General features: G+C 29.4%; 3 protein-coding genes across 6 annotated transcripts in view; 2 read left to right on the top strand and 1 right to left on the bottom strand.

Moving 5' to 3' along the window:
• Positions 1–36: 36 nt before the first annotated feature.
• On the bottom strand, positions 37–2,651 carry LOC118063881 (mitochondrial glycine transporter-like). 2 transcript variants are annotated; one of them, XM_035078087.1, is made up of 7 exons: positions 2,412–2,651; positions 1,987–2,242; positions 1,269–1,387; positions 1,110–1,194; positions 675–1,023; positions 339–595; positions 37–242 (listed from the first exon to the last, which is right to left on the bottom strand). In XM_035078087.1, exons 2-7 carry the CDS (start codon positions 2,038–2,040, stop codon positions 216–218), a joined length of 891 nt encoding a protein of 296 aa, XP_034933978.1. In that variant the 5' UTR covers positions 2,041–2,242; positions 2,412–2,651; the 3' UTR covers positions 37–215. The 2 variants fall into 2 exon arrangements, with proteins under 2 accessions (XP_034933978.1, XP_034933979.1); XM_035078088.1 differs by lacking the exons at positions 1,987–2,242; positions 2,412–2,651 and adding an exon at positions 1,819–1,978 and having other exon boundaries at positions 38–242.
• A 338-nt stretch (positions 2,652–2,989) lies between these two features.
• Positions 2,990–4,966, top strand: RpS9 (ribosomal protein S9). 2 transcript variants are annotated; one of them, XR_004689993.1, is made up of 5 exons: positions 2,990–3,071; positions 3,475–3,710; positions 3,935–4,121; positions 4,378–4,606; positions 4,738–4,872. XR_004689993.1 is itself a non-coding variant. In XM_035078152.1 (4 exons), the coding sequence occupies exons 2-4, from the start codon at positions 3,488–3,490 to the stop codon at positions 4,907–4,909; spliced, it is 582 nt and encodes a 193-aa protein (XP_034934043.1). In that variant the 5' UTR covers positions 2,990–3,071; positions 3,475–3,487; the 3' UTR covers positions 4,910–4,966. The 2 variants fall into 2 exon arrangements, 1 of the variants encoding a protein (XP_034934043.1); XM_035078152.1 differs by lacking the exon at positions 4,378–4,606 and having other exon boundaries at positions 4,738–4,966.
• A 56-nt stretch (positions 4,967–5,022) lies between these two features.
• The window catches only part of LOC118063872 (Insulin receptor substrate 53 kDa), a 101,827-nt gene continuing 92,503 nt past the window's right edge, over positions 5,023–14,346 (top strand). The window contains exons 1-4 of one of the 2 annotated variants that reach the window (XM_035078070.1): positions 5,023–5,096; positions 5,203–5,494; positions 5,839–6,469; positions 6,694–6,779. The gene's annotated coding sequence lies outside the window, so the exon portion shown is untranslated. Of the gene's footprint in view, positions 5,097–5,198; positions 5,495–5,838; positions 6,470–6,693; positions 6,780–14,346 lie in introns of both variants that reach the window. The other variant, XM_035078071.1, reaches the window with a different exon arrangement.

Below are 14,346 nucleotides of genomic sequence, written 5' to 3'. Positions count from 1 at the left end.
TGAAATTAATTTTAACAATTATGTATAATTTACCGATCAAATATATAGATATAAATATATATACATCTTTGAATTATGTTCCAAACGACAATTACTTATGTGCTTAGTAAATAATTAATCACTTAATAATACACAACGATAAAATATCGAGTTTTTTACAGCCTTGTGCGCTTTTAATACTGGAATTTGAATATTAATGAGTTTTGTTGTATTTTTTACTTTAAACCCAAAGCTTTTGTCACCTGAAAAATAAAGAAAATTGATTCATTAAATAATAAATAAATCATTTTCTTATTTTCTTATTAAAAATTTCAATTTAATAATTATTTATTACATACCTGTTCGTAAACAGTCCATGCCATTGCTGTCATTAGAGTTCTTCTCAACATTCTTGGCACCATTCCTTTAAAAAAGCCTTTGTACCCGTATTTTTTATATATAAAAACAACTCCGTTGTGTAAACTATTAAATTCATGTGAATAGAGTTGCATTTTTGTTTTAACTACATCAGCTGGATGAGTTACAATTGATGCTAAAATTCCAGCAGTAATACCACAGCCAAAATGCATCACTATGTATTGTTTACCATCGCAACCTTTAAGAAATAAAAAAGGTATTAAATAAAGTTGATTGCTCGATAATTAAATAGTAAAGAAGGGTTTCTTTCAACATACTTCTATCAGAAATAGTTTTTAATTGAGTATAAAACATAAGGTAAAGGCCACTGTACGGAGCATCTCGCAATAAAGTTGGAACTAGACCACTTGAAAGTCCTCTAACTCCTTCATATTTGTAAATAAGTCTTAGAGCTTCTCCCATACTTTGATATTTATAAACTCCACTTTCGAATCGAGTTTTAATCACAGTAATTGGAATCAATAAAGATCCTGATAGTGTGCGAGCTGCTATCCCTAAAGAAACTGCCTGAAGGGGTGTGAGAGACTCGTCTGGACAGACTGTGTGCTTCAGCCAGTGAAGTGTAGAAAAATATAAACCGACTCCAGGAATCACTCGAGTTATGGACTAGAAATTAGGATTATTAATTTATTAAAATAGGTGGAATTAGTCATCATGAAAACTTTAGAGTCATTGCATCATGCTCAACTTACCGGAGTCATTCCCCTCCATAATCCAAAAATATTTTCTTTTTGAACAATATTAACAACTGTTGAGAGCATAGCATTACGAGGAGCACTGAAAAAAATATAAAATTAATTCTAGACCTTTTTTTTACGAATATTAATAACTTTATGAAAAAATTTTCTTACCTAACATGGTTGTTAACAGTATTTTGTAATCTGGTTTTGACAAGATCCAAAGGTTGAAATAAAATTGTCGAAAAAGTTCCTGAAAATGAGCCTGCCAAGAAAGATTTCAAAATCGGATACTGAAAAAATACATTATATTCGTAGATTAGTAATTACATTCATGGTTAATTACTTGTGATTATTGTTCTTATTTGCGATTAAGTATTGCATTACTACAGTCTGATTTATGACATTTTGATCTCATTATCAACTTTAAACGCATCATATGAAGTTCAATATAGCGTTAGGAAACGTACAAGATATTTTGCACGAGTTTGCCTCACGTGAGTTTGAATAATCTCAATAAGGGGTCAAAGCAACATCATAACTGTCTGTAGAATGTCAAGATTCAGCTATCTTAATAATGAGTGTAGACAAAAAGAACGATTGAATAACGAAATTAATTGATTCTATGAATAATTTTGAAAATTTTTTGTTGATAATATGTTTAAAGTTATTCGATACATCAAATGTAATAAAAAATATTATTTTCTATGCAAACATTACTTACTGCTGTCAAGGTATCCATATCCAGAAAAAAACTATTGAATTAGAAAGTTTAAAGTTTAAGAATAAATATTGAACTTACAACAAAATATGATAGTTTTAAAGAATTGAAAAGTATGCCAGAACAGTTGATGATGGACTGAAAATATTAGAGATGGACCAGTTTACTTACATGCTCATTTATCGAAGTTTCTTCATTTTTGGGGTCAATCAAATGACCTTCCATATCAAGCTATATGACAAATAAGTCGCGTTTGAGGGTATCAAAAGCAAACGTGATTAAAACGTGACTTAAGAGAAACGTGATGAACATACATTTCCCATTTTTGTATTAATAACATGTCAATTAAGATAATTTCAATTATTCCATTGTTTGTTTCATGTAAAATTCCTCTTGCCTTTCATTTTTGACCACTTTATATTTTTAACTGCAAAAAACAATATATTTTTATGCTGTATACCCAGCGTAATGAATAAAGATATTAATAAAGTAATTAATCGCTAGCTTTTGTTAAGATATTAAGAGGATTTTATTTAGATAATATTTCAAGTCTGAAATTAATTTTTTACTGATTATCAGACATTCTTATCACTTACTGTACAAAATTTACACGTGTATTCATGAGATTCATGTTACGTAGTCATCATCTTGTTTGGTTGATGACAACAATTGATTGCTTGATTATTCTTCTGAATAACATATTTGTCTTTCTATATTTCAATATAATTGCGTAAACTTGGCGTTATTTTCCAGGACTTTATCAATCCTTATCAATGCACTTATACTAATCGAGTGAAAAATTGCCTCATTCATTGTGATAATTATTTATAACTAAAAGAAACATGTTAATTGAGGTAGAAATCGTTGTTAACAATTGAGTTATGATTTATTGAACAGTTATCTATTTCTATTGTTAGATGACAGTCAAAACTAAGTTTTCAAATTTCCCGCCTCATGCAACTGTGTAACGTAATTTATAAAAAAAACCACAAGTTAGATGAGAAATAAAAGTAATATGAAATTATTACAAGTTAATATTAAATAAAAAAAATAGTATAAAAAATAATATAGAAAAATATTAAGTTTCGAAATGACATTGATTTGATTTGAATTGACGCGGGTAGTAGAATTGCTCTGGAATGACAAATGTGGCGCTCTTTACTTCCGGAAGAGCCACCCGAGATACCACGGTCATTTCCTCGGCCATTTTCTTCGCTGCTTTGAACGTAGAGTCGTCGTTTGCGTGTGTTTTGCAAGTAAGAATAATTTTTAATGCATTTTTATACATTTATTAGCGAAAAATATGTTAAATAAATACACTTTAGCTCAATACAATAATTGATACATAATTTTATTGAAATTTCGGTCTTATTATTCTGAAAAATTTAATTAACCAGCTATGGCGTGGGTGTCCACGTGCTGCTGGGAAATACTGTAACATGAAAAAAATAATAGTGGACTTTTATTCACTTGGAAATTGATATTATTAGATAAAAAATCTTTAATTAAAATTGAAAATTTTTCATTTTAATCCAATTCATAATTTGAAATATAAAATAAGTTGGATAATTCGTATGAATTAATGATTACATGCTTAAATAAAATGAATTTATATTTATTTTCTATAAATTATTTTTTAATTATCTGCTATTATTTAAGGTGACGATTCAAGATGGTAAACGGTAGGATTCCTTCAGTCTTCTCAAAGACTTACGTTACACCACGTCGGCCTTATGAAAAGGCACGTCTTGACCAAGAGTTGAAAATTATTGGAGAATATGGTCTCCGTAATAAACGTGAAGTATGGAGAGTAAAATATACTCTTGCTAAAATTCGTAAAGCTGCCCGAGAGCTGCTTACACTTGAAGAAAAGGACCCAAAACGTCTCTTTGAAGGTAATATTACATTGAAGAAATAATATTAATAGTAGCGATCGCTAAACATTCAATTATCTACGATACATAGAAGAAAATGATGTAAAATTATAAACTATTCTGACACTTCTTGTCTGAATAACCGTGTAGATGTAATTATCCTGATTATTATACTTCTTCATTAATAAATCCAATTAGCCCTTGAATTGATATTTAAGTTAATAATATTGTAATTTGTGTTACAGGGAATGCTCTTTTGCGTCGTTTAGTAAGGATTGGAGTACTAGATGAGAGCCACATGAAACTTGATTACGTCTTGGGTCTTAAGATTGAAGATTTCTTGGAGCGTCGTCTACAAACTCAAGTTTTTAAGCTTGGATTAGCTAAATCTATTCACCATGCTCGTGTTCTTATTCGTCAGAGACACATTCGGTTAGTTGAATCTCTGAGGAATAATTTTTGAACGCCTTAAACTGAGTAGGAAGTGTTGATTTTTAAGACAATTTCTAATCTTTAAGGCTAAATTAAATCCTGTTTAATCAATGGAAAAAAACCTTGATTCTTTTCCATTTTCATGCTCAGGAAACAAATTGAAATAATTTAAAAAAAGATATCCACATTGCATTAACTATTTGAAGACTTTTTGCAAGTTTATAAGCAATTTAAAAGGTGGTCTTTATTTCTACAGATACTCATAAAGTGTACTCAAACTGAATAATTGACTGGAAACACTTATATTTTTTTTCATTAAGGCCACTAAAGTGTCTGGCTGACTTACCGGCACTTTACGCCTCGCTAAAGTAACGTTCAGATGCCAATGAGCAGAAATATTTATCAAACAGACCACTTAATGCGTCTTGAAGACGCTTAACGTCTGGTAGATTCCAAGAGGAATCTTATAAACAGCTCGGGAATTGGTACGACGTTTTGATTAATGATTCTTGCTATTCCATTCATTTTGAAACAAAGATTTAATGTTGTCCAACCATTTATCTTTTATTCGTATTCTCTTTCTTTATGACTTATGAAGTTCGTTGTCTGTTCACAGTGTCCGCAAGCAAGTCGTGAACATTCCATCGTTCATTGTACGTTTGGATTCGCAGAAGCACATTGACTTCTCGTTGAAATCACCCTTCGGTGGTGGTCGTCCTGGACGTGTAAAGAGGAAGAATCTTCGTAAGGGAAGTGGTGGAGCAGCCGCTGAAGAAGAAGAAGATTAAACTGTAATCTTAAAACATTTATTTTACTGAAAATAAAAAATCAAACAAAAAAATAAATTTGTTTCATCTATATTAATCATTGTATTGGTCTTTGCATGAATTCTGTTAACAGAGAGTAGAATGTAAGAGAATGTAAGATGAAGTCTTGAAGAATTTTTTATTTTTATTTCGCGATGTTGAATAGCCGGTGAGTATTTGCCATAGGCTTACATGCCTAGAATTACTTTTTTATTTTTTTCGACTTATGTAAATGTTTATTTTTTATTTTTCCTTTTGTTCATGGCGTAAGAAAGATACTTTAACACCTTAAGGATGATGCAGTCTTGACGCTGCTTTTGAAAAAAGAACTCATTTTAAATGCAATAAGAGAAGAGACGTTAGTCTAGAAAAGAAGTTGGAATGATGAAAAGTAGTTCACTGCTGGATTTGTAGTATCATAATTATTATAGTATTGCGGTAGTTGGGGCAAATGACCGATATTTGCTTTGATACATTTGTATGTTGAGGTTTTTGGAGCACATGTGCTGTAAGAACGTGATCTTACATAACAGCATTCACAGAAAAAAGATATCAAGTAAAAAGCAGGTAAAGAGTTTCATTTGAATTTATAATTCAATTTATAATTTTTGAAAAGGAAATTTTATGGGTCATAAAAATAATTAATTTAATCAAAACTTTCTCATTAGCGATAAAAAAAAACTCCTTTTGAGTATAAACTGAGAAAAAAAAATTATCTTGGTAATTAATTAAAAAAACGGTTTAAGTTGGTACGAAATTTTTTCTGTATATCAGACTTTTTGAATGAAAAAAGTTTGAATACACAATTTTTTTAATTTGAATTTGTAAATTTAAATGTTTATGAATGAGTTACTATTGTGTACGTTGTCAATTTATTAGATAAGCAGTCACAGATGAATTACTTCTTATAGAACCAGACGGTTGTGACACAAGATGAATGTGAATGAAGAAGAAGAACGAATAAATGTAAATTGAGACGAAGAAATAAGAAGAAAAAAAATGATTTTTCACAAGCATTTATAGGAACAAGTTGGATAATATATTTTGTACGTAGTTTGATCTACTAGAAGACAGGAAGTTGAAGCAATTTTACATTTTGTTGAACCTCATATTCAAATATTATTCAAGCCTTTGTCTATAGAATCGGTTATTCTTACCAAACTAAATTTATATGCTAACCATACGTCCTCGGAAGGTCGTCTCTCTAGTGACTTGAGTTTCCGTATCTATATTTCGCTTTACGTACGAAATACTCTTGTTGACATGGACTCGCTTGTAAGAGACATGCATTAAAGATGAGTTCAAGAAGGCAAAGAACATAAAGAGAAAGACAGTAAGGACGACTAAACACTTGACCAACTTTAAAGTCAAGAAGAAGAAGAAGAAAAAGCTAAATTCTTAAGAAAATTTTGAAAAAATGGAGTAAGTGGAAGGGAAAAAGATATGATGAAGAAATGAGTTCCTCTAAAGAGATGTCAGGTGAAAAGACACTGAAGAAGCCAATGAAATAGAAGTTGAGAAAGGAGACAGTCTTCGAAGAACGTAAGTTTAAAGTAGAAGAATCATATTTTCATCAATGTTAAATAATTTATTTAAAAATTTATTTTAATTTAAAAAAAATTTCTTATAAACTTTAAATAATTTTTGCTTTACAAAACAATTTGTTTTAAGTAAATTATTTACTATTTATCAGTGATTTTACTTTCGTAATATGTAAAAAAAGAACATATTAAAAAATATATTTATTTTTTATTTTTTGAAAATAGAAGTTAAAACAAAGTAGCAGAATGAGTTAAAGAGGAAAATAAGTCATCAGTTCATCGTCTTCAAACGAAGGCCAGCAGTTAATAATGTAAGTAAAGTATAAAGTAATAGCATACTTAGATATTTAGAAAGTCTCCAGCACTTTAGTGAGCTCATGTAGTCAACACAAATACACCTGTACAATCAGTGAGATAAATAGGTATTTCTATCAGCCGTGTACTCTCGGTATTTCTTAGGTAAAGGGTGCGGCATGTACGTGAATAAGTACCGCTGCACTCTAGGCAGAGAAAACGCCTGAGGGAGAGCAATGGATATCTTGCAGCATATTCACATTCTGACGTAACTTGGAATCCCTGGCGTTAAACTGAAACGAGATTCACTCTACTGAATATAGGAGGGGTCCAAGTGTGTGTTAGGTGTCCAATCGAATAGGATACAGCTTATGCGTAGGCTTGATATAAACCACAAAGCTAAATTAGATGGTTAAAGCATTGTCTATTGGATCTGGTTGGCTTTGTACTCATTGAGATAGTATAATGACAGACGATATCTTTGTCGAATCTTGCGCAATAGCTACCTCATCATTTCTATCCTGTTTCTATAGCCTTGGATTGTTACGATACATAGCTTTAAGTTCTCTTCTGCTTTTGTTTAATTAGTTTTTGGACCTAGGAATCATTTGATTCTGACATTAAATTAGCCATGAAAGGTTTCTCAATTTATTCAATCCTTTCGCAGTGTCGGATAATAAGGTGTGACTTCATATTGAATTTCTAAATGATTAATTAACTTTGAAATGTTGAAGAAAAAACTTATTTCTGAACATAATAAATGTGAGAAAAAATATTTTTAATTAATATTTATTAAAAATAAATCATAATATATTTAGATTAAAATTGATCATGATAATGGATGATGATTGAATTTAGTTCCATTGAAAGTAGATATAAACAATGGGAATTTTATGTTAATATTGACTTAATTCATGTTAATGTTTTATTACTAGGACAATATTAATCTTCGTGACATAGGGACATGGAGAAATGTACTTTCAATCAGAATAGTTTGAAGAAAATTATAACTAGTAGTATATATGGATATTTTATTCAATAATGTTAATTGTTTAGAAGAGAAGTTAAAAAATGTAGACAATTCAAGGAGATAGAACAGATTATAGTTCTAGTTGGAGGATTGGAGAACTGGAATCCCGTCTACCTTCGAATATTTTTACTTTTACGAGATTACTCTGTTAATATGTCTATATAGTGAACTTGATAGTTGGGTATATCATTTTGTTTAGATTCTTCGGTAGTTATTTTTATTATTCATGGCACGACAGTCGTAGATGATGTAGATATACATTGAGATGACGAGGTCGACAGAGATGGATGAATGTGAATAATAAGTAAGAATAAAAATGTGAATAATATCAATGTAAAAATAGGAAAAAGGAAATATTCTTTCTTTATGTTATGAATTGCATTGTACAGGAAGAGTATTCTTTTTCATCGTTACATTGTTTGATTAGTATAAAAATGCTTGAAAGATCCTTTGAAATATTACTGTAAAGAGATCAAATTTAATTTTTTTTATTTATGAGATTATTTAATGTTTATAAAATGAAATTTTATGTTGAGAAGTATTGAAAGAGATGTAATTTTTTCTAGGATTAATTTGATAGATTCTATTGTTGATTTTTAATATTAAAAACATAGATAAATAATAAAAATAATATCCCTTTACTTTTAATTATTCTTATTAGAGTAAAGACGATTATTGGTGATACTCATTCTTAAGAATAAAAGCCTACTTTTCTAAGTAGTCTAAAGCATTAAAGTTTATGTTAATATTGGAATTTTCAAGGTTCTTGACCTTGTCAAGAACTCTGATATTTGCTTTGTAGAAGTTTCTGGTACTTTAAGAGAACGATGTGGAAGCGTGAGAAAATTCAAAAGCTTATACAGCTTGAAGCTTTTGTATACCTCAGCCGAATTTTACAAGCTGCCTACTTTTCTTCTGTGTTAGAGTGAGAACATAATACACTTTCAAACTATGCTAGTAAATCTTTCAACCGCATGATAAATCCCAAGGGCCGTTGAAGTACTGAGCTTTTCAGTTCGTTTTCTGTTTGTCTTTTCTCGCATTGGTCCTCAGAGAAATGTAGATAAAAATGGACTTGAGGGATTTGGATTATTTTCTTGGAATATAAAAGATGTAATTTCTTTAGAAATAAACAGAAAAACACGTTGATAATAGAAGACAAATCGTGGTAAAGATTGGAAAGGACACGAATGTAAAATAAAAAATGAACAAGAGAAAAATATTTTGAAATCTGGTTTTAAGCTTTTTTATTATTATTATTTTTATTAATACATAAGCTATATTTATGTGGAAGAGCTTTAGTTTTCTTGCAATATGAGTAAACTTGTGCTTGGTAAAAGCTCCCTGAGGTTCCTGCTTGTAAAAGCAACAACAAACAAGCGGCTCGTAATCTTATAAGATAAAAAAAATAATAATGTAAAAAAAAAAGCTTGATAAAAAATAATTTTTTTTTTGTTTAGAATAAAATATCTTGGTAATAACCATATCTTCGAATTTACATAAAATTACTAATTCTCTTATGAAAATGAACACTCTTATACTTATATTTATATTATATTTCTTCATTAACTATGCACTTATTATATAAGATAGTTTTATCATACAGGATTACATATTTTTAAAAGCTCTTGCTTCTTTTTCATCATCATTTTTTCATGAGATAAAATATATGCTGACCTGGATTTTTTTTCATTTAAAACATTCTCACTTCTTGGATCCATAGCTTATTTGAATTTTTTCAACCTCAATTTTGTTATTTCATAAAATAAATAAAAAGTGTTGAAAAGGTTAATGACCTTTGGAGGTTGTCAGTTAGATGTTTCCTAGATGTTAAAAATCTCCAAAAAATATCAAAGTTTTAAACATTTCCCAAACTTATTCCCTAGAATTTCTTTATTCTTGTTGAAAGCTACTGAAACATTCATGGTATCTAATTCTTCTATATATATATATATATGTTCTTTTATTTTTATTTTTTTCCAGAGATTTTCAATGGTTTATGTTCGTCTTGTAGAAATCTTTTCAGTACCAATAACTTTCACATTTTATCCACACTCTGAACACTTCATCTTTGATCTTCTTTGACTGTATGCTACCATTGAAATTTGTAGTGATCATGTCGAATGATGACTTAGGGTCCATTGAATTTTCAATTGAACTTGAAGAGATAGAGGAGTTAGGGTTGTCTCTGTACTTCTGTCACGCTATTTGATATCAAAGCTTTTGTAGAAATCATTGTACTAAATAGCTTTTACATTGCTGGATAAATATTTTCCTTTGATTAGTAATCAAACAGACGTGTTAGAGTTTAGTTGACAGGAAAAAAGAAAGAAAAAAGATCAATGAAATAGAATGTAATAAAATGACCATTACTTAGGTGATTGTAAGATATTTTATTGGAATTTTCTGATATGAATTTCTATTATCAGACTTTGGTCTGAAAATCCTCGAATCCCTGAACAGTTTTCACCAATTCTCAAGGGACAAATCGTAGAGTCCTGACCTGGGCTCATGAACTGGTAGAGGCTTCAACGACTTCCCAAAGAATTCTGTATTCGCTTCTACACTTCACCCAGATATCCCGGAAGCTATGACGTCGAAACTTTAAATCTCCCTTGCTATCTCGTACGTGCCTTGAACTATATGAAGTTGGAATAAAAGTTTACTCGTTTGACTTTTATTCGTTTTTGATTTTCAATTCTTCTATTTTTTGATTATTTTCTTTTTCTCTCGTCTTCCTTTTCCTTTGAATTACCCTAGTGCATTTGAATAAGCTTGTCTATTGGTACACATATGTATTGAAAATCATTGTGAGCTTGTATAAATTTGGGATGGGTTTCTGTTATAAAAAGAAAAGGATCACTATTGGAATGAAATAAAGAAAGAAAACATCTACGTGTCACTAAGGAGATAAGAAGGAGTAAATAGGGTGTGAAATATTATGTGGACAGATTGTGACGAAGTGTGAGGACTGGAATCAGGTTTTTGGAGAGAGTTTGGGCGGCAGTTGTGCCGAGTATCCATCACTGAGAGCTGTCAGTGACACTTGGTATTGGTCTGGTGGGATTGGGAGTCAAGATCTACATGTCAGTAGTTATAAACGTCAGAGGTGTTTACGTTCGATATTATTGTTTCCCTCTTGCGGTTAGTGATGATGAGTAAATAATGAAAATAATTAGTAGAGCTTGTAAATTATTAAAAGATGAATTATCAATAAATATTAATTGAACTTTTTTTATTTAAACCTTCATACAGCTTTCAAAGTTGACTTCTATTAAAATATCATATTACAATACCAGTTGTTCAAATGTTTTTTAACGAACTTTTGATTGATAAAAAAAAATAATTGGAATTTGTTTGGTTCGAAGTCATATTGTATTGTTAAAACTAAAAACAATAATACAAGGAGAAGCTATAAAATCACTTTGAGTCATATTACTGAATAAATATTTTTAAATAAAAAATGTTTTAAAAAATAAATAAATTTGTTTCTCTGAGTGAACAATTTTTTTTTATTGTAATAGTTGTTGAACAAATAACAATTTCAATTAAAATTGAAAGTTATTTCAATAAGAGTTAACTTTATTAAATTGTTTTTTGCTATTTATCATACTCGAAAACTGACCTGGACACTAAATATTAAAACCAACCAAAAAATTTTGTTTTTCATTTTAACATGAAAATTAATATATTCTGTTGATCATGAGCTCTTCATTTTTAATTATTATGATGATTTAAACATGATGTAACGTTGATCTCCAGTGATAAATTGGAGAATGCTTTGGATTAAAAAAAGGTAGACATTGAGAATATTGAAATGAAATAGATGTTCTTGAAGGTATTTAGATAAAGTTAAAAATTGAATTTAGTTTAAAAATGTAATAAATTTCCAATAGTATCATGCCAATAACAATAAACCACAATTAAATAAATAATCTAAAAAATAAACATTGAAAAAATGAGTTTGTCAGAGATATAAAATTTTAGTATCACTTTGTCTTCATGACAATTGTTAGTTCGAGCACATTTTACGACTATTAACATTTTCCGTAACATTGTACACACGTTTTTGTTTTTGGGTGGTCATTAATGTTGCTATAGAGGGAGATAGAAACAAAAAGGGGTGTAGAAAACGGGTGTGTTGCTCTCGGTATCATACTAGCCCTCCCCCTGGGGAACTCATCGATCACCTTTACGAGTTTTCATCGCCCGTTCTCGAAACTATAGAACCGACTACATGCTTCTCTGGTTACTCTATCTCCAATGAGAGAATGAGACAGAACTATATACGCTTTATTATCACTAGATACGACATACATGAATTTACGGACTTGCAAAGGTTTTTTTTTTTATCTTTCAACTTTCTCACCCCTACTTTCATGTTTTCATCTCGGCGCTTGTGCGTACAGTTTTTCTCTATTTTTTTTTTGTTAATCCGCGAATTCACGTGTTCGATAGAGCGTTCAGGAGGGCGCGATATCCGGGTGGAACAACCGCAGTGGGACGGTCGTTTATGCTCGGTCGAAGGGAAAAGTTTATTCAGTCGAATGGAAAAATGTGTACGAATTTTTATGCCTCATCTCATGTTTGACTCCATTACTTTACTTTGTTGGGTTTCTATGATGTACTTAAATTATAATACAGTAGAGAAACTTTCAAATTGAGTGGATACTGGGTCAGAGTAGTTATAAATTGAATTAATTTGAAAAAAATATATTTCGTTTCAATATGTAAAATACTAATAACTAGTCAGGTTATTAAATATTGAATAATTAATTTTTTAGAAAAAAATATGTGATATGAGATACTTGTTTATTATTAAATCATTACTTACTAAGATTTTTTTTTATTAATTATTTAATTATTATTACTTTTTGTAAACATAATGAAACAACTGTTTGGAAATAAATATTTGCAAATGTAGAAATTGTAAATAAATATTTCAATGGAAATGAATTGTTTTGTAATATGAAATGTTTTAATTTTGTGCTAAATATAGTGAATATCTCGCTATGTTATTATGCTTTAGAGTTTATCTTCTCGCGTTAACCTTCTCTATAAATCAAGAATTATTACTAATAAATCTTGGGATAAATAAATATTATTTATTTTTCAATTTTATTTCAAACATTTCATTAGTTTAACTACATCAATAATAAAGTATTCATATATCATAAAGTGAAAAATTATTTTATGGGAGTGCATCTTAAATGTAAATGTGTCATTTCAATATATTTAAAAGTGTCTACATTAAGAAAAAAAATTATTTATTAGCCAAAATTAATTATCTCATCGATTTAAAAAATAATTTATCAATTTTATCTATTAGACAGTGAATAGTTCTTTACAAATCTACAATTAAAAAAAGCTTTTTCAAATATTATTTATTATTTTCTTTAATTAATAAAATATTTTCTGAATTAATAAAATAATTAATTGCAATTACTTGATAAAATATTTTATTAATATTAATAATTGTCTTCGCAGTATACTAAATAATTACACTGCATAGTGTGTTCAAAATTAAATGTCCATAAATTAATTTTAAAATTCATTAAGTTTTTAAAAGTATAAAAAGTGATTATTAAATGCAATAGTTTGTATAAAGAGTTTTAATATTAAATCAACTCAATATGTATTATTTTAATCTACATGTAGTGATGCAATGTTAATTAAATGAATGACATCATATTTACAGGCTTTTATCATATTGGAATAACACACTTCCCAACATCAAGATTTGCAGTAAAGTATCTTAGATATCATTAAATAATTTTTTTTTATATCCAAAGCATCTTATCGAGTACTTGAGATAATTTATAATAATCATTAAAATCGAATGAAATTAAGATTGAAGCACCTTCCATTAAGAGTGGTCTCAAAAATTTATTCTCCTACTCAGTAATATTTATTTCCATGTTCATTATCGCCAGTAAAATTTTCATGTAGTCATAAATAAGCACAAAGTGTACTGATATTTCTTTCAAAGCTCGAAGATCTGTTGACCAAAAAGGCTAAAATACAATTAGATAACGACTAAAATGTCTTACATTAAATACAGTTTAAAAAAGCATAAACAGTCGTTGAACTTCTTTATCAGAACTAATTATAAAAAAGTTGATGTTTATTAGCGTTAAAATCCATTAGAATATTCGTTCGAGCTTAAACAAACACCAGAAGGAAATAAATTAGGGATTAGAGGTTTAAATTACTTCAGTAGTGTAAGAGTTGGTGGAGAAGGGATGATGGTACTGGATAGACTAATAGTATAAGTAAGGGAATTAAATCGCGTAGACACTCTCTTATACTTTTGAGACCGGTTATTCTACTACACTGGAGAACTTTCCAAGGTTTAGGTACTTGTTAGTTCCCTTTGCAGATTTTCTCCGCGCTTCACTTTCGACTCGTTCATTCAAAGGGTGATAGTATACGCCAAGTTGCACTCTCAGCACTCGGTGTCGTTTATCCCTTTTTAACCCGTTAAAATTGAAAAAGCGTCGGCAAGTTCTCGCGGTGTCTCGTTGCTTCAAAGGGACCACTTGCACTCTCAGACT

This window comes from Chelonus insularis, unplaced genomic scaffold (genome assembly GCF_013357705.1).
Source record: "Chelonus insularis isolate UGA/USDA-ARS -01 unplaced genomic scaffold, ASM1335770v1 contig_150_pilon, whole genome shotgun sequence".
NCBI classification, from domain to species: Eukaryota; Metazoa; Arthropoda; class Insecta; order Hymenoptera; family Braconidae; genus Chelonus; species Chelonus insularis.
The sequence above is the reverse complement of the archived record's forward strand: the minus strand, read 5'-3'. Positions and strand labels throughout refer to the sequence as shown.